Raw genomic sequence first — 26015 nt, 5'->3', positions numbered from 1 at the left:
ACATTCCTTGCAAAAAGACACATAGGGTCAATGTCATGGCCTGCATATAGTCCAGATCTTAATCCAATTGAAAATCTTTGGTGGAAGTTGAAGAAAATGGTCCATGACAAGGCTCCAACCTGCAAAGCTGATCTGGCAACAGCAATCAGAGAAAGTTGGAGCCAGATTGATGAAGAGTACTGTTTGTCACTCATTAAGTCCATGCCTCAGAGACTGCAAGCTGTTATAAAAGCCAGAGGTGGTGCAACAAAATACTAGTGATGTGTTGGAGCGTTCTTTTGTTTTTCATGATTCCATCATTTTTTCCTCAGAATTGAGTGATTCCATATTTTTTTCCCTCTGCTTGGTCTAAAAAAGTAACCGTTACTGACTGCCACAATTTTTTTTCCTGATTTCTTTTAGTGTTTCTTAAAGCCAGAAAGTTGCCATTTGAAATGACTTTAGTTTTGTGTCATGTCTGTGATCTGCTTTTTTTCTGCAAAATTAAACAACTGATTGAACATCCTCCGAGGCCGGTGATTCCATAATTTTTGACAGGGGTTGTATATATTTAATCCAGTTACAGGGGAGGTGACAGTCTAGTGGTTAAGCATTGGGCTTCAGATCAGACAATCAAAAGACAGCCATACCGGAAAATCACTAAGGGCCCTTTATCCTCTAGTTGTGTAGTGAGCACCTTGCATGGTGTGTGAGTGTGTGTGGGTGAATGTGAGGCATAATTAAAAATGCTTTGAGCTTCTGATGCAGATGGAAAAGCACTGTATAAATGCAGTCCATTTATCATTTATATCATTGTTTTGCAACAGTTTTGTTATTTTAATAAAGTTAAAGTCTTTATATAATATGTCGTATAATTGGCTTTGTGTTAACCTAGCATTAGGGTCAATGTCAAGTCACTGATGTCACAACCAACGTTAGCATTGGCTGAGTGCCTCCATTATTCTGCGTTTACACATAGGCAGGATGTGTTATGAATATCATATTCCCATCATTCGTGGTACATTCCTGACATTCTTATTGTGACTTAATGCATCTGAATAGGGTCCCTAACAACGCATGTCAGTCAGTATGTGACATACATGATATTCATGGAGCATGTTTTAGGCTGCCATAAAAAATCAACTGAGCGTGTCGATACGTGGTGATTGGTGGTGATTTGTAATAGAGCTTGACAGTATTCGTAGTGTATTCTTGATGGTTCTTGGAGCCCATACTGTCACACGTCATTACACAAATGGATGCAAAAGCAAAGTGGCTCCTAGTCGGCCAGGTCGCCCTCCTGACCAGGGCCTGCACCACATACTCCTGCTGATGCTCCTCAGGGCACTCTTGCAGTTGTTCCTCTTGCAGTTGTTCCTGCTGTGGATCTGTCTGGATGTTGTGAAGCAACCTGGAACAATGGAAACTGTTCAGCAGCTGACAATATACACACACACACCAATTGCTGCACTTCCAAACTAACTAACATATAACAGATGCAGAGATTTGGGCCTCAGGGAATTATGGTATAGTTTATGCCACAATTTTTCCGACATCTAGTTAGAGAGAAAAGCTTGCCATGTTGGTGGATGACAGAGACCCACAAGGTACAATGGCAAACTGCAGTTCTTTTAACAACAGAATGCATTTGCAGTCAGCTTTGGAATCCTGAACTCACTGACTGCCTCTACTGGTGGTTGGCTCTCACTGCGGTATTGCATCACTTCATGTTCCGGAGCACAGCGGTGTTTTGCTGTATCTGTTAGCTGTTTAATCTGCGCACTTAGATTGATCTAGTTAACTAGATATCAATTTGTTTCACAGTGTAATCTTCACGTGCCTTAACTAAAGCACTCCCTCTGCTGAATCACCTCTAAATTATTTACACATTATTCACTTTATGTGTTTTTAGGAATCTGCTAGCTTAGCGCAGCTACTAGCTCTTAGCCGGTTTAGCATGGTGGCTTCTCCTGTCTCTCCCGCACTTTTCTGCTCTGGGTGTGAAATGTTTAGTTATTCCTCGGCCTCCTTTAGCAGTAATGGTACTTGTAATAAGTGTAGCTTATTCGTAGCTTTGGAGGCCAGGCTGGGCGAATTGGAGACTCGGCTCCGCACCTTGGAAAATCCTACAGCTAGCCAGGCCCCTGTAGTCGGTGCAGACCAAGGTAGCTTAGCCGCCGTTAGTTCCCCTCCAGCAGATCCCGAGCAGCCGGGAAAGCAGGCCGACTGGGTGACTGTGAGGAGGAAGCGTAGTCCTAAACAGAAGCCCGTGTACACCGCCAACCCGTTCACATCTCTAACCGTTTTTCCCCACTCGGCGACACACCCACCGAGGAACAAACTCTGGTTATTGGCGACTCTGTTTTGAGAAATGTGAAGTTAGCGACACCAGCAACCATAGTCAATTGTCTTCTGGGGGCCAGAGCAGGCGACATTGAAGGAAATTTGAAACTGCTGGCTAAGGCTAAGCGTAAATTTGGTAAGATTGTAATTCACGTCGGCAGTAATGACACCTGGTTACGCCAATCGGAGGTCACTAAAATTAATATTGAATTGGTGTGTAACTTTGCAAAAACAATGTCGGACTCTGTAGTTTTCTCTGGGCCCCTCCCCAATCGGACCGGGAGTGACATGTTTAGCCGCATGTTCTCCTTGAATTGCTGGCTGTCTGAGTGGTGTCCAAAAAATGAGGTGGGCTTCATAGATAATTGGCAAAGCTTCTGGGGAAAACCTGGTCTTGTTAGGAGAGACGGCATCCATCCCACTTTGGATGGAGCAGCTCTCATTTCTAGAAATCTGGCCAATTTTCTTAAATCCTCCAAACCGTGACTATCCAGGGTTGGGACCAGGAAGCAGAGTTGTAGTCTTACACACCTCTCTGCAGCTTCTCTCCCCCTGCCATCCCCTCATTACGCCATCCCCGTAGAGACGGTGCCTGCTCCCAGACCACCAACAACCAGCAAAAATCTATTTAAGCATAAAAATTCAAAAAGAAAAAATAATATAGCACCTTCAACTGCACCACAGACAAAAACAGTTAAATGTGGTCTATTAAACATTAGGTCTCTCTCTTCTAAGTCCCTGTTAGTGATCAACATATTGATTTATTCTGCCTTACAGAAACCTGGTTACAGCAGGATGAATATGTTAGTTTAAATGAGTCAACACCCCCGAGTCACACTAACTGCCAGAACGCTCGTAGCATGGACCGAGGGGGAGGATTAGCAGCAATCTTCCACTCCAGCTTATTAATTAATCAAAAACCCAGACAGAGCTTTAATTCATTTGAAAGCTTGACTCTTAGTCTTGTCCATCCAAATTGGAAGTCCCAAAAACCAGTTTTATTTGTTGTTATCTATCGTCCACCTGGTCGTTACTGTGAGTTTCTCTGTGAATTTTCGGACCTTTTGTCTGACTTAGTGCTTAGCTCAGATAAGATAATTATAGTGGGCGATTTTAACATCCACACAGATGCTGAGAATGACAGTCTCAACACTGCATTTAATCTATTGTTAGACTTGATTGGCTTTGCTCAAAATTTAAATGAGTCCACCCACCACTTTAATCATACCTTAGATCTTGTTCTGACTTATGGTATGGAAATTGAAGACTTAACAGTATTCCCTGAAAACCCCCTTCTGTCTGATCATTTCTTAATAACATTTACATTTACTCTGATGGACTACCCAGCAGTGGGGAATAAGTTTCATTACAGTAGAAATCTTTCAGAAAGCGCTGTAACTAGGTTTAAGGATATGATTCCTTCTTTATGTTCTCCAATGCCATATACCAACACAGGGCAGAGTAGCTACCTAAACTCTGTGAGTGAGATAGATTATCTCGTCAGTAGTTTTATATCCTCATTGAGGACAACTTTGGATGCTGTAGCTCCTCTGAAAAAGAGAGCCTTAAATCAGAAGTGCCTGACTCCGTGGTATAACTCACAAACTTGCAGCTTAAAGCAGATAACCCGTAAGTTGGAGAGGAAATGGCGTCTCACTAATTTAGAAGATCTTCACTTAGCCTGGAAAAATAGTCTGTTGCTCTATAAAAAAGCCCTCCGTAAAGCTAGGACATCTTACTACTCATCACTAATTGAAGAAAATAAGAACAACCCCAGGTTTCTTTTCAGCACTGTAGCCAGGCTGACAAAGAGTCAGAGCTCTATTGAGCCGAGTATTCCTTTAACTTTAACCAGTAATGACTTCATGACTTTCTTTGCTAATAAAATTTTAACTATTAGAGAAAAAATTACTCATAACTATCCCAAAGACGTATCGTTATCTTTGGCTGCTTTCAGTGATGCCGGTATTTGGTTAGACTCTTTCTCTCCGATTGTTCTGTCTGAGTTATTTTCATTAGTTACTTCCTCCAAACCATCAACATGTCTATTAGACCCCATTCCTACCAGGCTGCTCAAGGAAGCCCTACCATTAATTAATGCTTCGATCTTAAATATGATCAATCTATCTTTATTAGTTGGCTATGTACCACAGGCTTTTAAGGTATCAGTAATTAAACCATTACTTAAAAAGCCATCACTTGACCCAGCTATCTTAGCTAATTATAGGCCAATCTCCAACCTTCCTTTTCTCTCAAAAATTCTTGAAAGGATAGTTGTAAAACAGCTAACTGATCATCTGCAGAGGAATGATCTATTTGAAGAGTTTCAGTCAGGTTTCAGAATTCATCATAGTACAGAAACAGCATTAGTGAAGGTTACAAATGATCTTCTTATGGCCTCAGACAGTGGACTCATCTCTGTACTTGTTCTGTTAGACCTCAGTGCTGCTTTTGATACTGTTGACCATAAAATTTTATTACAGAGATTAGAGCATGCCATAGGTATTAAAGGCACTGTGCTGCGGTGGTTTGAATCATATTTATCTAATAGATTACAATTTGTTCATGTAAATGGGGAATCTTCTTCACAGACTAAGGTTAATTATGGAGTTCCACAAGGTTCTGTGCTAGGACCAATTTTATTCACTTTATACATGCTTCCCTTAGGCAGTATTATTAGACAGCATTGCTTAAATTTTCATTGCTACGCAGATGATACCCAGCTTTATCTATCCATGAAGCCAGAGGACACACACCAATTAGCTAAACTGCAGGATTGTCTTATAGACATAAAGACATGGATGACCTCTAATTTCCTGCTTTTAAACTCAGATAAAACTGAAGTTATTGTACTTGGCCCCACAAATCTTAGAAACATGGTGTCTAACCAGATCCTTACTCTGGATGGCATTACCCTGACCTCTAGTAATACTGTGAGAAATCTTGGAGTCATTTTTGATCAGGATATGTCATTCAATGCGCATATTAAACAAATATGTAGGACTGCTTTTTTGCATTTGTGCAATATCTCTAAAATTAGAAAGGTCTTGTCTCAGAGTGATGCTGAAAAACTAATTCATGCATTTATTTCCTCTAGGCTGGACTATTGTAATTCATTATTATCAGGTTGTCCTAAAAGTTCCCTGAGAAGCCTTCAGTTAATTCAAAATGCTGCAGCTAGAGTACTGACAGGGACTAGAAGGAGAGAGCATATCTCACCCATATTGGCCTCTCTTCATTGGCTTCCTGTTAATTCTAGAACAGAATTTAAAATTCTTCTTCTTACTTATAAGGTTTTGAATAATCAGGTCCCATCTTATCTTAGGGACCTCATAGTACCATATCACCCCAATATAGCGCTTCGCTCTCAGACTGCAGGCTTACTTGTAGTTCCTAGGGTTTGTAAGAGTAGAATCGGAGGCAGAGCCTTCAACTTTCAGGCTCCTCTCCTCTGGAACCAGTTCCCAATTCGGATCAGGGAGACAGACACCCTCTCTACTTTTAAAATTAGGCTTCAAACTTTCCTTTTTGCTAAAGCTTATAGTTAGGGCTGGATCAGGTGACCCTGAACCATCCCTTAGTTATGCTGCTATAGACTTAGACTGCTGGGGGGTTCCCATGATGCACTGAGTGTTTCTTTCTCTTTTTGCTCTGTATGCACCACTCTGCATTTAATCATTAGTGATTGATCTCTGCTCTCTTCCACAGCATGTCTTTTTCCTGGTTCTCTCCCTCAGCCCCAACCAGTCCCAGCAGAAGACTGCCCCTCCCTGAGCCTGGTTCTGCTGGAGATTTCTTCCTGTTAAAAGGGAGTTTTTCCTTCCCACTGTCGCCAAGTGCTTGCTCACAGGGGGTCGTTTTGACCTTTGGGGTTTTTCCGTAATTATTGTATGGCTTTGCCTTACAATATAAAGCGCCTTAGGGCAACTGTTTGTTGTGATTTGGCGCTATATAAATAAAATTGATTTGATTTGATTTGATTTGACTGACTTATTTGTTGTCTGGGATCCTGGAGAGTGGACACGAGGCTGTGAAATCCCCTCAGAGTCCATATTCCTGAGAGGGAAGACACCATGTGCACTTTCTAAATCTAAAACATGTTCCTTATCCAAGAAAAACATGATTGGTTGTGTCTCCAAGCAAACTATATTCTGCTTTACAGCAAAATTTTGCATGTAACAAATATTTTCTCAGATGATATGCAGTAGTAACCACATTGTAAGTTTAACACACTGAGTTACTTTGAAATTAGTTGGGGAATTGAATCCCTCACTTTCCCCAAACAAACTTAAAAATAAAACTCTTGTGCACTGGTGCCACGCGTCACTGTATCCAATGTTCTGCAGAGCTAACTTGGCAGCCACCCACGCAGACACCCAATCCATCTGTACCTTTCAAACGAACCCAGACAGGTGAACCGTGGCTGTCCCCATGGTCATTTCCAGCTGCTGGGATCCTCAACATCACAGACTGTATATAGCTCAACACTGAGGATCCTAGGTACTGGATCATGCCCAGAGAAATACACTACAAGGTCAAAATGTTGCAGCTGATGTTTCTTCCTAAGTAACTGTTTGTCTGACACAGATTCTTTCTAGTGTTACCTTCAGAGGATCCTTGGGCACCTTGGCTGTATTATTGTTACATGGAAAGTTCACTCTCAATGAAAAGTCAATCAATCAATCAATTTTTTTATATAGCGCCAAATCACAACAAACAGTTGCCCCAAGGCGCTTTATATTGTAAGGCAAGGCCATACAATAATTATGTAAAACCCCAACGGTCAAAACGACCCCCTGTGAGCAAGCACTTGGCTACAGTGGGAAGGAAAAACTCCCTTTTAACAGGAAGAAACCTCCAGCAGAACCAGGCTCAGGGAGGGGCAGTCTTCTGCTGGGACTGGTTGGGGCTGAGGGAGAGAACCAAGAAAAAGACATGCTGTGGAGGGGAGCAGAGATCAATCACTAATGATTAAATGCAGAGTGGTGCATACAGAGCAAAAAGAGAAAGAAACAGTGCATCATGGGAACCCCCCAGCAGTCTACGTCTATAGCAGCATAACTAAGGGATGGTTCAGGGTCACCTGATCCAGCCCTAACTATAAGCTTTAGCAAAAAGGAAAGTTTTAAGCCTAATCTTAAAAGTAGAGAGGGTGTCTGTCTCCCTGATCTGAATTGGGAGCTGGTTCCACAGGAGAGGAGCCTGAAAGCTGAAGGCTCTGCCTCCCATTCTACTCTTACAAACCCTAGGAACTACAAGTAAGCCTGCAGTCTGAGAGCGAAGCGCTCTATTGGGGTGATATGGTACTACGAGGTCCCTAAGATAAGACGGGACCTGATTATTCAAAACCTTATAAGTAAGAAGAAGAATTTTAAATTCTATTCTAGAATTAACAGGAAGCCAATGAAGAGAGGCCAATATGGGTGAGATATGCTCTCTCCTTCTAGTCCCCGTCAGTACTCTAGCTGCAGCATTTTGAATTAACTGAAGGCTTTTTAGGGAACTTTTAGGACAACCTGATAATAATGAATTACAATAGTCCAGCCTAGAGGAAATAAATGCATGAATTAGTTTTTCAGCATCACTCTGAGACAAGACCTTTCTGATTTTAGAGATATTGCGTAAATGCAAAAAAGCAGTCCTACATATTTGTTTAATATGCGCTTTGAATGACATATCCTGATCAAAAATGACTCCAAGATTTCTCACAGTATTACTAGAGGTCAGGGTAATGCCATCCAGAGTAAGGATCTGGTTAGACACCATGTTTCTAAGATTTGTGGGGCCAAGTACAATAACTTCAGTTTTATCTGAGTTTAAAAGCAGGAAATTAGAGGTCATCCATGTCTTTATGTCTGTAAGACAATCCTGCAGTTTAGCTAATTGGTGTGTGTCCTCTGGCTTCATGGATAGATAAAGCTGGGTATCATCTGCGTAACAATGAAAATTTAAGCAATACCGTCTAATAATACTGCCTAAGGGAAGCATGTATAAAGTGAATAAAATTGGTCCTAGCACAGAACCTTGTGGAACTCCATAATTAACTTTAGTCTGTGAAGAAGATTCCCCATTTACATGAACAAATTGTAATCTATTAGACAAATATGATTCAAACCACCGCAGCGCAGTGCCTTTAATACCTATGGCATGCTCTAATCTCTGTAATAAAATTTTATGGTCAACAGTATCAAAAGCAGCACTGAGGTCTAACAGAACAAGCACAGAGATGAGTCCACTGTCCGAGGCCATAAGAAGATCATTTGTAACCTTCACTAATGCTGTTTCTGTACTATGATGAATTCTAAAACCTGACTGAAACTCTTCAAATAGACCATTCCTCTGCAGATGATCAGTTAGCTGTTTTACAACTACCCTTTCAAGAATTTTTGAGAGAAAAGGAAGGTTGGAGATTGGCCTATAATTAGCTAAGATAGCTGGGTCAAGTGATGGCTTTTTAAGTAATGGTTTAATTACTGCCACCTTAAAAGCCTGTGGTACATAGCCAACTAACAAAGATAGATTGATCATATTTAAGATCGAAGCATTAAATAATGGTAGGGCTTCCTTGAGCAGCCTGGTAGGAATGGGGTCTAATAAACATGTTGATGGTTTGGATGAAGTAACTAATGAAAATAACTCAGACAGAACAACTGGAGAGAAAGAGTCTAACCAAATACGGGCATCACTGAAAGCAGCCAAAGATAACGATACGTCTTTGGGATGGTTATGAGTAATTTTTTCTCTAATAGTTAAAATTTTGTTAGCAAAGAAAGTCATGAAGTCATTACTAGTTAAAGTTAATGGAATACTCAGCTCAATAGAGCTCTGACTCTTTGTCAGCCTGGCTACAGTGCTGAAAAGAAACCTGGGGTTGTTCTTATTTTCTTCAATTAGTGATGAGTAGAAAGATGTCCTAGCTTTACGGAGGGCTTTTTTTTATAGAGCAACAGACTCTTTTTCCAGGCTAAGTGAAGATCTTCTAAATTAGTGAGACGCCATTTCCTCTCCAACTTACGGGTTATCTGCTTTAAGCTACGAGTTTGTGAGTTATACCACGGAGTCAGACACTTCTGATTTAAAGCTCTCTTTTTCAGAGGAGCTACAGCATCCAAAGTTGTCTTCAATGAGGATGTAAAACTATTGATGAGATACTCTATCTCCCTTACAGAGTCTAGGTAGCTACTCTGCACTGTGTTGGTATATGGCATTAGAGAACATAAAGAAGGAATCATATCCTTAAACCTAGTTACAGCGCTTTCTGAAAGACTTCTAGTGTAATGAAACTTATTCCCCACTGCTGGGTAGTCCATCAGAGTAAATGTAAATGTTATTAAGAAATGATCAGACAGAAGGGAGTTTTCAGGGAATACTGTTAAGTCTTCTATTTCCATACCATAAGTCAGAACAAGATCTAAGATATGATTAAAGTGGTGGGTGGACTCATTTACTTTTTGAGCAAAGCCAATAGAGTCTAATAATAGATTAAATGTAGTGTTGAGGCTGTCATTCTCAGCATCTGTGTGGATGTTAAAATCGCCCACTATAATTATCTTATCTGAGCTAAGCACTAAGTCAGACAAAAGGTCTGAAAATTCACAGAGAAACTCACAGTAATGACCAGGTGGACGATAGATAATAACAAATAAAACTGGTTTTTGGGACTTCCAATTTGGATGGACAAGACTAAGAGACAAGCTTTCAAATGAATTAAAGCTCTGTCTGGCTTTTTGATTAATTAATAAGCTGGAATGGAAGATTGCTGCTAATCCTCCGCCCCGGCCCGTGCTACGAGCATTCTGACAGTTAGTGTGACTCGGGGGTGTTGACTCATTTAAACTAACATATTCATCCTGCTGTAACCAGGTTTCTGTTAGGCATAATAAATCAATATGTTGATCAATTATTATATCATTTACCAACAGGGACTTAGAAGAGAGAGACCTAATGTTTAATAGACCACATTTAACTGTTTTAGTCTGTGGTGCAGTTGAAGGTGCTATATTATTTTTTCTTTTTGAATTTTTATGCTTAAATAGATTTTTGCTGGTTATTGGTGGTCTGGGAGCAGGCACCGTCTCTACGAGGATGGGGTAATGAGGGGATGGCAGGGGGAGAGAAGCTACAGAGAGGTGTGTAAGACTACAACTCTGCTTCCTGGTCCCAACCCTGGATAGTCACGGTTTGGAAGATTTAAGAAAATTGGCCAGATTTCTAGAAATGAGAGCTGCTCCATCCAAAGTGGGATGGATGCCGTCTCTCCTAACAAGACCAGGTTTTCCCCAGAAGCTTTGCCAATTATCTATGAAGCCCACCTCATTTTTTGGACACCACTCAGACAGCCAGCAATTCAAGGAGAACATGCGGCTAAACATGTCACTCCCGGTCTGATTGGGGAGGGGCCCAGAGAAAACTACAGAGTCCGACATTGTTTTTGCAAAGTTACACACCGATTTAATGTTAATTTTAGTGACCTCCGATTGGCGTAACCGGGTGTCATTACTGCCGACGTGAATTACAATCTTACCAAATTTACGCTTAGCCTTAGCCAGCAGTTTCAAATTTCCTTCAATGTCGCCTGCTCTGGCCCCCGGAAGACAATTGACTATGGTTGCTGGTGTTGCTAACTTCACATTTCTCAAAACAGAGTCGCCAATAACCAGAGTTTGATCCTCGACGGGTGTGTCGTCGAGCGGGGAAAAACGGTTAGAGATGTGAATGGGTTGGCGGTGTACACGGGGCTTCTGTTTAGGGCTACGCTTCCTCCTCACAGTCACCCAGTCAGCCTGCTTTCCCGGCTGCTCGGGATCTGCCAGGGGGGAACTAACGGCGGCTAAGCTACCTTGGTCCGCACCGACCACAGGGGCCTGGCTAGCTGTAGAATTTTCCACGGTGCGGAGCCGAGTCTCCAATTCGCCCAGCCTGGCCTCCAAAGCTACGAATAAGCTACACTTATTACAAGTACCGTTACTGCTAAAGGAGGCCGAGGAATAACTAAACATTTCACACCCAGAGCAGAAAAGTGCGGGAGAGACAGGAGACGCCACCATGCTAAATCGGCTAAGAGCTAGTAGCTACGCTAACCTAGCGGATTCCTAAAAACACGCAAAGTGAATAATGTGTAAATAATTTAGAGGTGATTCAGCAGAAGGAGTGCTTTAGTTAAGGCACGTAAAGATTACACTGGGAAACAAATCATAATCTAGATAACTAGATCAATCTAACTGCGCAGATTAAACAGCTAACAGATACAGAAAAACACCGCTGTGCTCCGGAACGGGAAGTGATACAATACCGCAGTGAGAGCCAACCACCAGTAGAGGCAAGCAAGATGAGAATGTTGCAATAGTATACATTTTAATATTACACAAAGCACATAAATCAAGTAAATCAGATAAAAAGAATCAAATTTTGTATCCATTTTACAAGTAATTAGAAGCAAATGCCAAAATTGTTGGTAAAATCTACACTAATAAACAACCAGTGGTGGGGACAGTTCCGATAATCCGATAACAGATAATTATCGAAGATAATGTTTTTGTTATCGGATTATCTTTTTAGATAACTTTAAAAACCATTATTGGACCAATTATCTTCAGATAACTTTTAGACCGATAAACAAAGTAAACAAAGCTGAACAGCGACAAGCATTTTTAAAATTTAAAATCAGTTCAGCACCTACCTGTTAAAAGTTTTGTAACAGATGTACAGTTTTACCCTCTGCAAACAGAAGAGTGCTGCTACTATAAAAATGTCTCTATCCTCTGCAGACAAAGGAGAACTGGTCACCAAAAAAAAAAAAAAAATTTCCTTTAACACCATACTGATGTGCTGGCAATATCACCTAAGTCATCCAGAGGCATACATTTTTAACTTATGGTTCAAATTTTAACCAAACTAATTTTGGACAAGTTATTTAAAATTACTGTCATGTCTGAAGTTTTATAAAGTGAAAATATCAGATATATGTTTTAGTTTTAAAGTAATGTGCTAATTTTTAAGGTTTTGTGAGCACATGCTTTGCCCAGCAGTGCATTATGGGTAGGATTATGTAATCTCAGTACGTTCACGACAGGACAAATGCATTTCAGACACTCTGTTCAGGCTCCACGGACAGCATTAAACTCTAGTGCCTAAAACTGTCGTGAATATATTCTCTGGGTTTATGGGTTATTGTATTTGCGTTTGTTAAATTCCACGCATTTTAAATGTAGCGACCCTGGTTATCTTGAATTTTGTTTTGGCAAGTTTTCAAGGCCTCTACTGCCATCTACTGGCCAGTAGTGTTCATGGCAGTATTTGCCCTAAGTACTAAGCGTCTGGGCACCAGTAGATGGCAGTGTTCTATTTATTTTGACCCCAGTTATATCAGATGATTGTCAGATCAACTTTTTGGTTTTGCAAATGGCTTTTTTTTTTTTTCAAATTAAGTTTAAAATCAAAACAAAACAACAGCAAAAAAAAAAAAAAAACCCATTACAAGACAGCTCTGCAGTGTTTGCACATGCACAGTGCGAGCGGTTGGATGCTTGTAGCCCTTCAGCAGCAGGATAACCTCACGACGGCCGACCAGAATAATATCAAACAGGTTTGATTTTCATTCGACCATACGATCGTCGATCAGGAGGTGGTCGTCAGATGTTAAACACAGCTTGTTACTCCATGTACACTACACGATGCAGGACGCGCGATTAACCTGAAACTCGGTCCAAAAAATTCTCGCAAGAATGAAAAATCATCTGAAATGGCCAAAACTCGCACAGTGTAAAGCCAACATTTATGTAGACAGTATTGAGTGCACGTTTTACAACATCATAAAACGTGCGCACGGCACTAATAAATTGAGCGCACATTCTCTCCACATGCAAAACATTTTGCGATGACATTTCCAGGGCTCTGTAAAAATGCCTGTTTTTACAAATAAAAAATGGAATATTTTACAAAAGCACATTTATCTGTAAACACCAACACATGACACACGTCACATTAACGTGTGGATTTACATAATGAACGACTGAACCAATCAGTGTTTAGCAGAGGCACTTTTATCCAGAATCCTTTGCGATCTGTCTGTGTTTGTTACCTCAGAATTAGTGCATTATTCAACATTAAAAGATAAATGTTGTATTTTACCTTTGTACAAATGACAGAATTGACATTAATGGAGTTATTCTATCGGTATTAATGTTATTTACTCGTATAAATCAAAACCATAAGTCAACATGACTTTATTTTTCAAGACCTCCGCCTGACCGGAGCGTTGTGATTGGCAGAGAGCTGGTTTTATGGCTGCTCTCAGGGTGCCTCTGTGCTGGAAGCTGTGTAATAAACAAGAGCTGTTCACCGTTAGTTAATGCCTATTACTAATGCCTATTACTGCATTAATTAATGTCAGTTATCATCAAAAATGTTAACAAATTAAACATACAAAGTACCAAAAATGAAAAAAAAACCCCCCTCAAAATTCACCATTCAAGATCCCCTGGGCACAGACCACATCGTCTATGTTACATCCACTTAGTTGACTCCTTGGAAAGGAATGTTATTCCCTAAAGGGATGTAAATCTATCACCACGGGAATGAAACACTAACGTCAGACAAATGAAGGAACCCTGCAGCCGGCTTTGGGGAATTAATGCGTAGCAAAGCGTTTGTTGTGGTCAAAGCTTTTCAGTCAAATTTCCCAGCAGACCCACATAAAGATTCCTGTAGTGATGTTTATACCTGTTGAACTGCATTTGTTACTTCAGTAGAAAATGGGCCATAGAAGCTCTTTATTTTTTTGTTTTGTTTTTTAGTTTGACAGACATGATACAATAGCTAAAACACGTGTCCCCCTTTTACGTACTTTCACACACTTCTCATTATTCTCCAGGCAAAGGAAACTCTAAAGCGTGTATCCTCACATTGTTCTACATGTGGCAATCAACTTAAACACTGAACCCAAGCGACACAAATAATGAACACATGCCATTTATCATGTTGTACTCATTGAGGCACCATGTTTTAGGGATCAGGACTTTAATCTTTCTTGATGTCAGATGCTCACACCATATTTTGTTTCAGGCCATAATTACAAACTGTGACAGATGTTATGGTCTAAGTTTAGCTGTGCAAAAACAGAAGGCCAAAAATAACTGGCTGAACAGACACAGCCTGCCAAGTGATAAAGATCTCATAACCATTGTTGGTTTTTTGGGCGGTGTAGCTATTCAAAGAAGCAACATTCAAAGTGAGTTTGTTTGCTGTTTCTTGATTGTCTTTCAGTGAGTAATCCAGAAGACAATGACAGACCACAGTCAAAATGAGTGTTTACATTTTATTGTGTTATTCAAATGTTTTAATGTGAACTACATATTTTGCTAAATAAGTTCAGTCATTCAAAATGGGCATCAACGTGTATTTCATGATTTACAAATACCATTTTGGAGCCTCACAGATTCACGATCCATTCCACACACAAATACCGAACACTGGAACACAATTTTACAAATTCACACATCACAGCCTGCTTAAATGTTAATATTTTACATGTACCTTTTGTTGAACTTCAGTTTTACAGAACTGATCATTTTCACTTTTGGAAAGCTTTCTAAAAATATTAGCCACATTCTCTTACAATTATTTACAGGTTTTTAATTGCCTGTGCCCAGCTTACCTGATACACACGGATCAGGCTGCGTTTGCTTGCAGAGTTCTTGCACTCGTTTCCGAGTTCTGGTGTCAGGGGCTCAGCACTCCCCACATCTGATCAGTCCCCCTGCCTTCACTGCGGATGCGTCATGTCAGAGCATCAGCAGTGATTCACCAATAATCACCTCGTTTCTGCTTCACGCTGCGCTCCAGTCATCATGTATCTCAGCGACAGATATATGAAGCTTTTGTAAAACAATCATTTCCACGTGATTGATCCACTGTCAATTTTGCAAGTTTTGCAAGTTTTCCTTACTATGTTCATGCACCCACAGCGTCCTCTCCACTGTCACAGCATTCAGTGCGGCTGCATCGGCAACGACAGTAAACAGATTTCTTTCTCTGTGGCGCCTTCTCACAAAAAAAATGCACCCATTCCCCCATATGTCACACACACCTGTGCTCTCCACACACACACACACACACACACACACACACACACACACACACACACACACACACACACACACACACACACACACACACACACACACACACACACACACACACACTAATGTCCTGTGGATTTGGACATCCAGGAAATTCTTACTGAATTCAAATTTGACTTGAGGCAGATTAAGTTTGGACATGTGTCGGGATGAGTCGAGTTTGAAAGACAGGTCTATCAAAGATTGAATCTGGTTTGAGCCGGATTACCAACCCCAGTCTGAAATAGCGCCTCAAAAGCTGTCGGTGTTTCGGAACATGGTTTCTGCTTTGCACAGAAAATTAGTTGTGGTGCAGAAATATAATAAGAGCTGTCACTATTCAGATTATACTCCATCCGCAGACATAAACCATCACTTCCTGGAATGCTTGTCACAGCGAATTCTTAACTAAGTCTTTTTACTCAATCACCCACAATTGTTCGTGGCGCAAGTTTCGAGTCAGTCAATGCAATGCTCAAAAATGACCACAATGCTGACTTTTCATACCTTTTTGGCTTAAAATAGTTTAAACTGATGAGTTAGAAAAGGAAATTTAACCCATTCCAGTGGAATGGGAGGCACTGCAGCTATGTGCCGCGCAGCCTCCCGGAGTGGCAGAGCGGAGGCCGGGGGGGACAGAAACACAAGGGGGGGGGGGGGGGGGTGGTAGGGGTGGGAGGATGAAGGCATGCGTCATGTGTGCAAATGAGTTTGTATCGGTCTCTGTCCATGTGTGTGTAAAGTCTGGAGTTGCCTTGACAACAGCAGTCTGTAGGGGAGGGCATAAGGGCAGATAAGAGGAGAGCCAAATGCTTCACTAAGACCGTTGAATCCTTCTGGAGGAAAAATAAGCGGGGCGTTTTGACCTTCAGTAGCTGATAAGGCTGCCATTTTTTGGGTTTGGCAGAGAGATGCAGAAATTCCATTTGCGGCTCCTCTGACCATCGAAACCCAATTCATGAATATTCCATCTTCCTTTGCAAGGCAGATATTTGCTCCGAGATGTTTTCCAATTTGTGTTTGAGTTCAAAAGTTAACGCAGTCTGAGATTGTACTGCTTTGCCCACCTCATTAATCATGACAGACAGATGTGGGCTTGTGGTTCTGGTAGCAGTTGTCTTGCCAATTTTCCGATAGTTCAGGGCAGCACATAACGCAATCAGCCCCAGCCCTCCTATCATAAAAACAAATAAGAATAAATCTTCGATGTCTTCCATGGAGAGTGGTGCCAAGCACGCGATGCGCCATTTCTCCCAGTCATTGAGAACATAGCCCGCAGGACAGGTTCCATCTGGGCATGCAGAGTCTCCCAGCCCTGATTTCCTTGTTGAAAAAATGGTGTCAATAGCATTGAGAGACCAGCTGATCAATTCCATGGTTATTCCAAATATAGCTTGAAGAATTCACAGTCTGGTGAATTTGGGACTTTTGAAGGTTGGAGCAGAGATAGAGACAAAACAGAAGGAGAGGAGAGAGGAGGCAACCACACTCGTGGAAGTCCCAGTTCAAGCTGGGACTTCCCAACATATGCATCACCAGGCATCAGCCTGATTAAAGAAAAAATAAAAAAATGTCATGAATAAAAGATACTGGCAATTTTTAATAAACATTTTCCCTTTTTCCCCCTTTTTTTCTAATCATCAGTATTGTTTGTTTTCTTCCCCAGCAAACTACGACACCAAGCACAGAGTGAACGGTTTGGCTACAGAGAGGTGAGCCTGATTTTATATATATATATATATATATATATATATATATATATATATATATATATATATATATATATATATATATATAGGTCTGAGGTCTGTCCATAAAGTATAGGTCCTTTTAATTTTTTTCAAAAACTATATGGATTTCATTCATATGTTTTTACGTCAGACATGCTTGAACCCTCGTGTGCATGCGTGAGTTTTTCCACGCCTGTCGGTGACGTCATTCGCCTGTGAGCAGTCCTTGTGGGAGGAGTCGTCCAGCCCCTCGTCGGAATTCCTTTGTCTGAGAAGTTGCTGAGAGACTGGCACTTTGTTTGATCAAAATTTTTTCTAAACCTGTGAGACACATCGAAGTGGACATGGTTCGAAAAATTAAGCTGGTTTTCAGTGAAAATTTTAACGGCTGATGAGAGATTTTGAGGTGACGCTGTCGCTTTAAGGACTTCCCACAGTGGGAGACGTCGCACAGCGCTCTCAGGCGGCGTCATCAGCCTGTTCAAGCTGAAAACCTCCACATTTCAGGCTCTATTGATCCAGGACGTCGTGAGAGAACAGAGAAGTTTCAGAAGAAGTCGGTTTCAGCATTTTATCCGGATATTCCACTGTTAAAGGAGATTTTTTTAATGAAAGACGTGCGGACGGGTCTGCCACAGGAAAAACACCTCTGTTGGAAGCCTTGAGGACAAGTTGGAACATCTCCAGCTGATAAACAATTTCTCATATACTCACTCCACTGAAAGCCATCAAAAGCCAACTGGATTTTAACAAATGGTTATCAACACGGAGGTGTTTTTCCTGTGCCGCCGCGCCGCGTCGGCTGCGTCCCGATGCACGGACCCGTCCGCACGTCTTTCATTAAAAAAATCTCCTTTAACAGTGGAATATCCGGATAAAATGCTGAAACCGACTTCTTCTGAAACTTCTCTGTTCTCTCACGACGTCCTGGATCAATAGAGCCTGAAATGTGGAGGTTTTCAGCTTGAAACAGGCTGATGACGCCGCCTGAGAGCGCAGCGCGACGTCTTGCACTGTGGGAAGTCCTTAAAGCGACAGTGTCACCTCAAAATCTCTCATCAGCCGTTAAAATTTTCACTGAAAACCAGCTTAGTTTTTCGAACCATGTCCACTTCGATGTGTCTCACAGGTTTAGAAAAAAGTTTGATCAAACAAAGCGCCAGTCTCTCAGCAACTTCTCAGACAAAGGAATTCCGACGAGGGGCTGGACGACTCCTCCCACAAGGAGTGCTCACAGGCGAATGACGTCACCGACAGGCGTGGAAAAACTCACGCATGCGCACGAGGGTTCATGCATGTCTGACGTAAAAACATATGAATGAAATCCATATAGTTTTTGAAAAAAATAAAAAGGACCTATACTTTATGGACAGCCCTCGTATATATATTTTTATACCGTGGTCAGTGAGAATTCCATGTCTAACTGGCGTGCATTATTTTCGTGTATACGCACACGTAGTTTGGCGAGTTAAGTCACTGTAATATCACTCCGCTCTAGTCGTCACCATATCAATGCGCAAATCAGTTGGCGCAGATCAGCTGTGTATTGACAGAAACTCAATAAAACATGGATTTCCAAGTGAATTTTAATATTTATGGCCAAAATAAAACATTTGAGGAATGGGAAGAGGAGGAGAGCCAACGAGAAGAAAAGCAAAAGCAACGGCATAAAGATCGGACGAATTGGACAAGATTGAAGACGGGGAAAGAAGAAGAGAACAACAAAAAAGTTAACTTAAATAAATATTTGTGTGTTAGCTCACTGTGTGGGACAATGGTATAAGCGGATTAAACAACACAAAGCTGTGCATTATACGGTTTGAATGCACTTCGCAGAGTAACACCACTCCGTAACACTACTCTGCTTCACGTCATGGTGTTTTAGACTCCGCGTTTAATTCTTACACAGACACACACACACACACACACACACACACACACACATATATATATATATATATATATATATATATATATATATATATAAACCCAAACGTCTCAAATATGTCCCCTCCTGTGTCTCCTACAGGTAGTTCTAAAAGGAGATCAAAAGAAGCTCAATCTCCATGGGGTAAGAATAAACAGTTTCACTGATTTCTTGTCAAAGTGAACTATAGCAAAAAAGGATTTTTGACCATTTTATCAAATGTCTGCTTTCTCTTTGTGTTGTCTGTCATTCATGTAGCAGACGTGTGCTGTGTGTCTGGAGGACTTCAAAGTGAAAGATGAGCTGGGAGTGTTGCCATGCCAACATGCCTTCCATAGAAAGTGAGTTTTATATAAAAACAGTCAAGTCATTCTTCACTTTTCATCCACCAACCTCAGTGGTAAAGTCACATTGGTCTTGTTCAGTCTTTTGAGAAGTTACGCACACTTTTTTGCGTTACATCTCAACATAAGTCATCCTAAAATGCATAAAGGGCAAATCTCACGCCAACAGATTATGAATCATATGGAACCCGGGAGAGGTCACTTAAAGTGATATTTTTTCTGGCCATGATAATTTGTGCGCACATTTTCCTTTAATTGAGCCCACGAATTAATAAAACGTGCTCTCAAATTAATAAAATGTGTGCACATTTTCCTGGCCATGATAATTCATGCACACGTTTTAATGGCCGTGATAATTTGTGCGCACGTTTTCCTTTAGTTGAGCCCTCCAATTAATAAAACGTACACACGTTTTCCTTTAATTGAGCCCTCAAATTATAATAAAACATGCGCACATTTTCCAATTCGTTCAAAATGATATGACCTAAATTGTCATCCTCACGACGGGGAGACGCTTCACCCTCAGCATCCTTTTGAATGTGCTTAAACTCCAGATGATGCCATGCTGGGTAGCCAGAGTTCTCTGTATGTCCTTGTGCACCCAAACCATGACCACATCCATTTCTAATGGGGAAATGTATTACACTGTGTCCTGGTTTGTTGGCTAATAGCCAACATTTATGTGTCAAGACAATATTGATTGCACGTTGTGGCCAAATTGTGGCCACATTTAAGTAGAGCGTGTGCTTGTTTTACTCAAACGATGCTTAAAATGTGCGCACAATATCATAAAATGAGCGCACAATATAATAAAACGTGCGCACAATATCATAAAGTGAGTGCACAATATAATAGAACGTGCTCACAATATCATAAAATGAGCCCACAATATAATAACACGTGCGCACAATATGATAAAACGTGCGCACAATATCATAAAACGAGCGCACAATATAATAGAACGTGCTCACAATATCATAAAACGAGCCCACAATATAATATAACGTGCGCACAATATCATAAAATGAGTGCACAATATAATAAAACGTGCTCACAATATCAGAACATGAGCCCACAATATAATAAAACGAGCGCACAATATAATAAAACATGCTCACAATATCGTAAAACGAGCCTACAATATAATAAAACAAACGCACAATATAATAAAACGTGCACACAATATAATAAAACGTGCGCACATTCTCTCCACATGCAAAACATTTTGCGATGACACTTCCAGGGCTCCGTAGAATCATTACGACCAAGTCTTTAATTTGTGTGAGTCCTGATGTAGCTGATAAAAATAAAATTAGCCATACAGGGTCTGATAAATGCACACAGATTCAGAGCTGTTTTTAGCCATGAAAGTGACGTAACCTCAAGTTCTGACTATTCACTGCCTGAAGGTCACTCCACCTGTCCTCGTTATGATTTACTTCAGTACACACAGTCAGTCTGGGCTGTTTTTGGTCTGTAAATGTAATATGGCTTTAATATGCCTTTAATTTGGTTTTTCTTGCATTTTGCGATCAACAGATGTCCGGCTCACCTCTTTGTAACCCGCTGTGTGTTCAGAAAAACACTAAACAAAACAATAACATCACATCACAGATGTGTCCCGTTCCACAGATGGATTTTTTTTTTTTTTTTGGCATACAGAATGTTGAATTTAGCAATATAATTGTATAGGTGGAGGTCATGTGTGGATAACGTTTTTGGTGCAGGTGGATAATTTATTTTTTATTTTAGAGCTGATCTGTGTATAACGGCACATTTAGTTTGCATAATACACATTTCTTCGTCACATTTCTGATTGCTCCCAAGTTACACGCGCCATTAGGAGTTAATAGGCATTAATATGTCGGTTACACTCACACACACACCAACCATTTTTAATTACCCACAAGGTTCACGCTGCATTAAAATCCCTTATACCCCCATCACACATAGCCAAAATGAGGCCGAATGGTGTCAGAATGACGATTCAGCCCACATCAGAAAAGTGTCCAGTTGGAGTTCGAAAACGTTCTGACAGCCATCTGCGAGAGTCCACACAGTTGGTCAAAATCGGCCAGCAGCCAGAGTGTGATGCACATGTTCGAAACCCTCCGGGCACTGTCGAGATGGGACACCTATCTGACGGCGCTCCATGTACAATCTGAGCACCATCTGACCGCACTTTACATGTTCTGATGGCCGAAAAACAGGATTCGAAACGATTTGCGCGTGTATGAGGGAACCTCGAGATGGATCTGGCATGGCAAAGCCTGCCGGTATGACCTGTACGTGCCACGTATAATAATGTCCACCCCCCCACCCCCGGAGCGCAAAGGAACTGTTTATATGTATGTGACATGCTTCATCATGTACAGTGAATGTGAACAGCGGCTATCAAACCGAAAGCACCATGCGCTACTATGCGCACCCCGCCACAAATTTGAACAGGTTGTTATATCCACAACAGACCTTACAGTACAGACATTTGTCCATTCCTTCCCATGGGGGATGTAAATAATGTGAACTATTGTCTCCATCATACCTCTATATACCAGGAGCAGCTGTGCCTCTCCGTGGTCTCATGCGCAGTAATGCACCATTGCACGTGTCAGGCTTGGAGCTGAATAGATCTCACCTCTGCAATATATGACCACCTTCTATCTCTGTAGGAGATATGACATGGAACTGTTGCACCAGGCCGTGGCAGCACTAATAAACATGAATGTCACCTCCAACAACGGCCCAGGAGTGTTTCACAGCGCGGATGTGGAGCCGGACCCCAGGCTGTGGTTAAAATCCTCTCACTCTGCTGTTATGAGCTGTAATCAACCACACAAAAATAAATCCAACCATTGTGGTGTCCAGAGTTGCACTGTGCTGCTGAAGTGAGCAAAAACACACAAAAAAAGTCATTAAAGTTCCCTGGAAAGGCTGCGTCGCATGGGACAGCATGATCCACTGCCAGCAGTGTCCAGCAGGTGGCAACGGCACGCACATGCGCCCCTCGTGCACACATAGCTGCTTATTCAGCCATTGTGACCACACACACACACACACACACCCACACACCCAGCGATCATGTCATCAGTCCAGCACCTCTGCTGTACACACACACGTACACGCACATGAAGTCAGTAGTGCTGGGAAGTGGAGGACAAGCGCAGATGTGATTGCATGACTGAGTGAGTGGCCGCACCATGCCGGCTTTGACACTTATGGCGTGAGTCCGGTCCATACATTGGCTGTACTCTGTTCAGTACCGGCAGGAACTGTGCAAAGGGAGGAACACAGTGCTCTCTCCCACTCCATCCCGTGTTTGCCATCCAGACATTTGGACATCGGGCAGTCTTCAGCGGCTTTTATGGCCATCTGATAGCAGTCTGTGTCATCTACCTGTTGTCTACATGCCCTTTGGATACCATCATGCAGGTGTGGATGAGGTAATCTGGATGCGTTCTAACACTGCTGACCACTCCTCTTTTCCTCCCGACTGCGTCTGACTATGCCAATATTTGCCGTGTCGGGCTGTTTCCTGCAAATTTTTGCTATGTGTGACAGGGGCTTTAATGTCTTAAACTGGTAATTAAGCAAAAGTTTGACAAAGAAATCAAACATGATTTCTGGTAAGTTTTTTTCTCAATGTGTACATGATGTAATTAATCTGCAGGAATGGAAAATTGTTGCTTACCTGTGCTGCCATCTGCCATGATGAGGTTACGCGCACCTGTTCGCAACCGCTGATATGTGCGCAGTGTGCATTGATTTAAGGTTTGCCTATAGGCTGTTTCTGAGTAACGCAAAAGTAATGAGTAATATAAAGAGTAATGTAATGAGTTGCTTTTCACAGACAGTAAAGAAGTAAAGTAAGACATTCCGTTTTTCTAAAAGTAGCGAGTAATGTGTAATATATTAATTTTTCTTGAGTCTGGTGCTTCTCCCCCCATACCATGGCGTGAAGTGAATCCAAATCTGCGACTGCCCCTGGACAGGATTCCAGTCCATCACAGCCTTTAACAGCTGGACTGGGACAATGCAAATGACGTATCTTGTCCATGTGCACAGACAGGTAGTCTGAAGCACACATGTGGAATCAAACCCCAGTCTATGTATTGGTAGTCTGACTGTTATCCCACAGAACCACCTACTTTGCCTGATGATGATGATGTAATGCATTTCTTAGGAAATAGTTTTTATTTTTTCCACCTTTGTTCTTCCACACAGGTGTCTTGTAAAGTGGCTGGAGGTACGCTGTGTCTGTCCCATGTGCAACAAACCCATAGCTGGTCCCCCTGAGCAGCACCATAGCATAGGGACCCTTCTGGATGAACTGGTGTAACAAAGACAAATCCTCACAGCCTAAGGGGGTATGCCAGCGCCCAACCAAACCAGCTGGTATAAGATAGCCACCAACAGGAAGAGGACACTGTTTTCCTGTTAAAACACAGCAAAACGTCAACAGATGATAGTGAGTTGGGATAACCTAGTTAACACCTTGAGCCAACACTCTAAAGGATGATGTTGCACAGCAACCAGTCCTGAGATGTCAACATGACACCTTGTGGTGTCAACCACCCACACATCACTCCACCATTCTTATGTCAACATTTTGAAACTTTACACTTTTTCTTGTAGCTTTGAAGAAAGCAGATGCGCTATAGTTAGGCTTTTTTTATTTGGGGTGTGAAGTTATGAGAGTGCTATGTATGGCGTAAGACACATTCAACCCCTCTGAGTGTATATCCATGTTGGATATAGTGGTGAGCACTGAAACAGAATAATAGGCCTACGATCTTAGCCAACATTGCTGAAAACCTTGGTGAAAAATCTATATCAAGAGGTTGCATGCTTTTCATTCATTCTTTTTCCAAAGCGATGGTCAAGCAAACCAACAAACAAATTAGTGGTGTCTGTACAATTTTCTAGCCAACAGCAGTAAAATGAGACTTTACACTGTTAACTAGGTGTGCACTCAAAGATCATAGAGAAGGGTGGTCAGAATTTTGATTACTTCCCCATATATACTGCGTGCACACAGCAACTGGTATACAAATAAACATCTATAATACTGGAGATTATTATAGACCTTTGCGATGTCATAAAGTAGAAAGGTGAGTTTTTTCTTTTGTAATGTCAGCACACGGGTATGTGTTTTGAGTGTTGAGCACCCCAGTAGTTGGAGAAGGCCAAGGACATGCCCACCTTTCACCTGGCTGTGGCAGATAGATAGTTATTTTAGAGATGTGGGAATGGACTGGTTGCCTGCCTGGGTGGTTGCCATCCGGCGGCTGAGGCAGTTCTGTTGTGCTGTGGATGAGGCGAAGTGCAGTACCAGCTGATGGTCCCAGACTTGACTTGATGTCAAAAGGAAAGAAAGTTGGGTATTTCTTTGGGATGTTTGACTTCATGACATTATGTACGTATGAGATGAGGTTTTTGTTTATGACATCACAGGGATGATGGGTTAGTTCTTTATGATGACATAAGGCACTAAGGCTAGGTATGGCTACATGGCATCATGTGGCATGATGTCCCATAGCGGAGAGCATAGTTATTACCTCCACCAAGGAGGCTGTGTTTTCATTGCTGTGTGTCTGTTTGTCAGCAAGATATCTCAAAAAGACATGAACTGATTTCAATGAAATTTGGTGGAGATGTACACCTTGGGAAAGGTGATAAAGGTCTCCTGCACATTTTGGGGCTGGTGTAGCCATTCAAAGAAGCAACAGGTGTCAACATTGCCACGAGTCAGCAGTGTGTCCACACAGTTTTTGAAAAAGCCGATCAAGTTGTGATCCATGTGTAGCATTTGTACTAGTGCTTTCAAGAAGTTGCAGTGTTTCTCATCAGCCAATTTAATTACTGAAATTTGCAGCTGATGTTGACATGTGAAAGCCACTGTGGTGCCCATCTTTAGTATTATGTATGTTGTACATACATACAGTTAACACCCTGTCTGGTTTTGCCATTAAGATCATTTATTGTTATGTTTTGTTTTGTATCTTCTTTTTTAACCACTGTAACATAAATTGCACTCTGAATTCACAAGTGTTAAGAAAACAGCCTATGTTCTTATGAAATATCAGAGCATGGCTTGAATGTTCCACAGCAGGTTTTTTGTTTGTTTGTTTTAAGAAGAATCTTTTGTAGAATCACTGAGGTATCACAGGTGCTTCTTCAGCTGGACGAAGTGGTAGCATAGACGTTTGGTGTTGTATGAATTCATCTCCCCGTGCATAGTGTATTGTGGCTGGTGAATCTGTTTTACATTCCTTGAGTGTAGGTTTTTTGAATAGCAACAGATCATAACTCTAAAGCAAAACACTGCCCAAACTAAGCACAATGTCATGATGCACATTGTGCAGATACAGTCAACACTTGCACTGTATAACAGTGCAACAGTTGTGAAACTACTGAATTAAAGCGAGAAATGTAAACCTGTCTTTGTTGTTGCATTTGCAAAACACAACTGAAATAAGTGTTAATCTGTCCACATTCCACATTTTGTAATTCAATGGGTGTAAATAATACAATAATAAAACCAGTTGTTTTGTGCATTTTTGCTCTTTTTATTTCC

At 41.4% G+C, this 26015-nt stretch overlaps 1 protein-coding gene across 3 annotated transcripts in view; it reads left to right on the top strand.

The window, feature by feature from the left end:
• Positions 1 to 25995, top strand: part of rnf122 (ring finger protein 122) — a 68993-nt gene extending 42998 nt beyond the window's left edge. The window contains exons 3-6 of one of the 3 annotated variants that reach the window (XM_034170599.1): positions 17107 to 17152; positions 19200 to 19241; positions 19356 to 19367; positions 25735 to 25995. In XM_034170599.1, coding sequence (XP_034026490.1) covers positions 17107 to 17152; positions 19200 to 19241; positions 19356 to 19367; positions 25735 to 25860 — 226 coding nt within the window. In that variant the 3' untranslated portion in view covers positions 25861 to 25995. Of the gene's footprint in view, positions 1 to 17106; positions 17153 to 19199; positions 19242 to 19355; positions 19439 to 23662; positions 24903 to 25734 lie in introns of those variants that run through there. The other 2 variants (XM_034170598.1, XM_034170596.1) reach the window with 2 other exon arrangements.
• The last annotated feature ends 20 nt before the right edge of the window (positions 25996 to 26015 follow it).

This window comes from Thalassophryne amazonica, chromosome 5 (genome assembly GCF_902500255.1).
Source record: "Thalassophryne amazonica chromosome 5, fThaAma1.1, whole genome shotgun sequence".
NCBI classification, from domain to species: Eukaryota; Metazoa; Chordata; class Actinopteri; order Batrachoidiformes; family Batrachoididae; genus Thalassophryne; species Thalassophryne amazonica.
The sequence above is the reverse complement of the archived record's forward strand: the minus strand, read 5'-3'. Positions and strand labels throughout refer to the sequence as shown.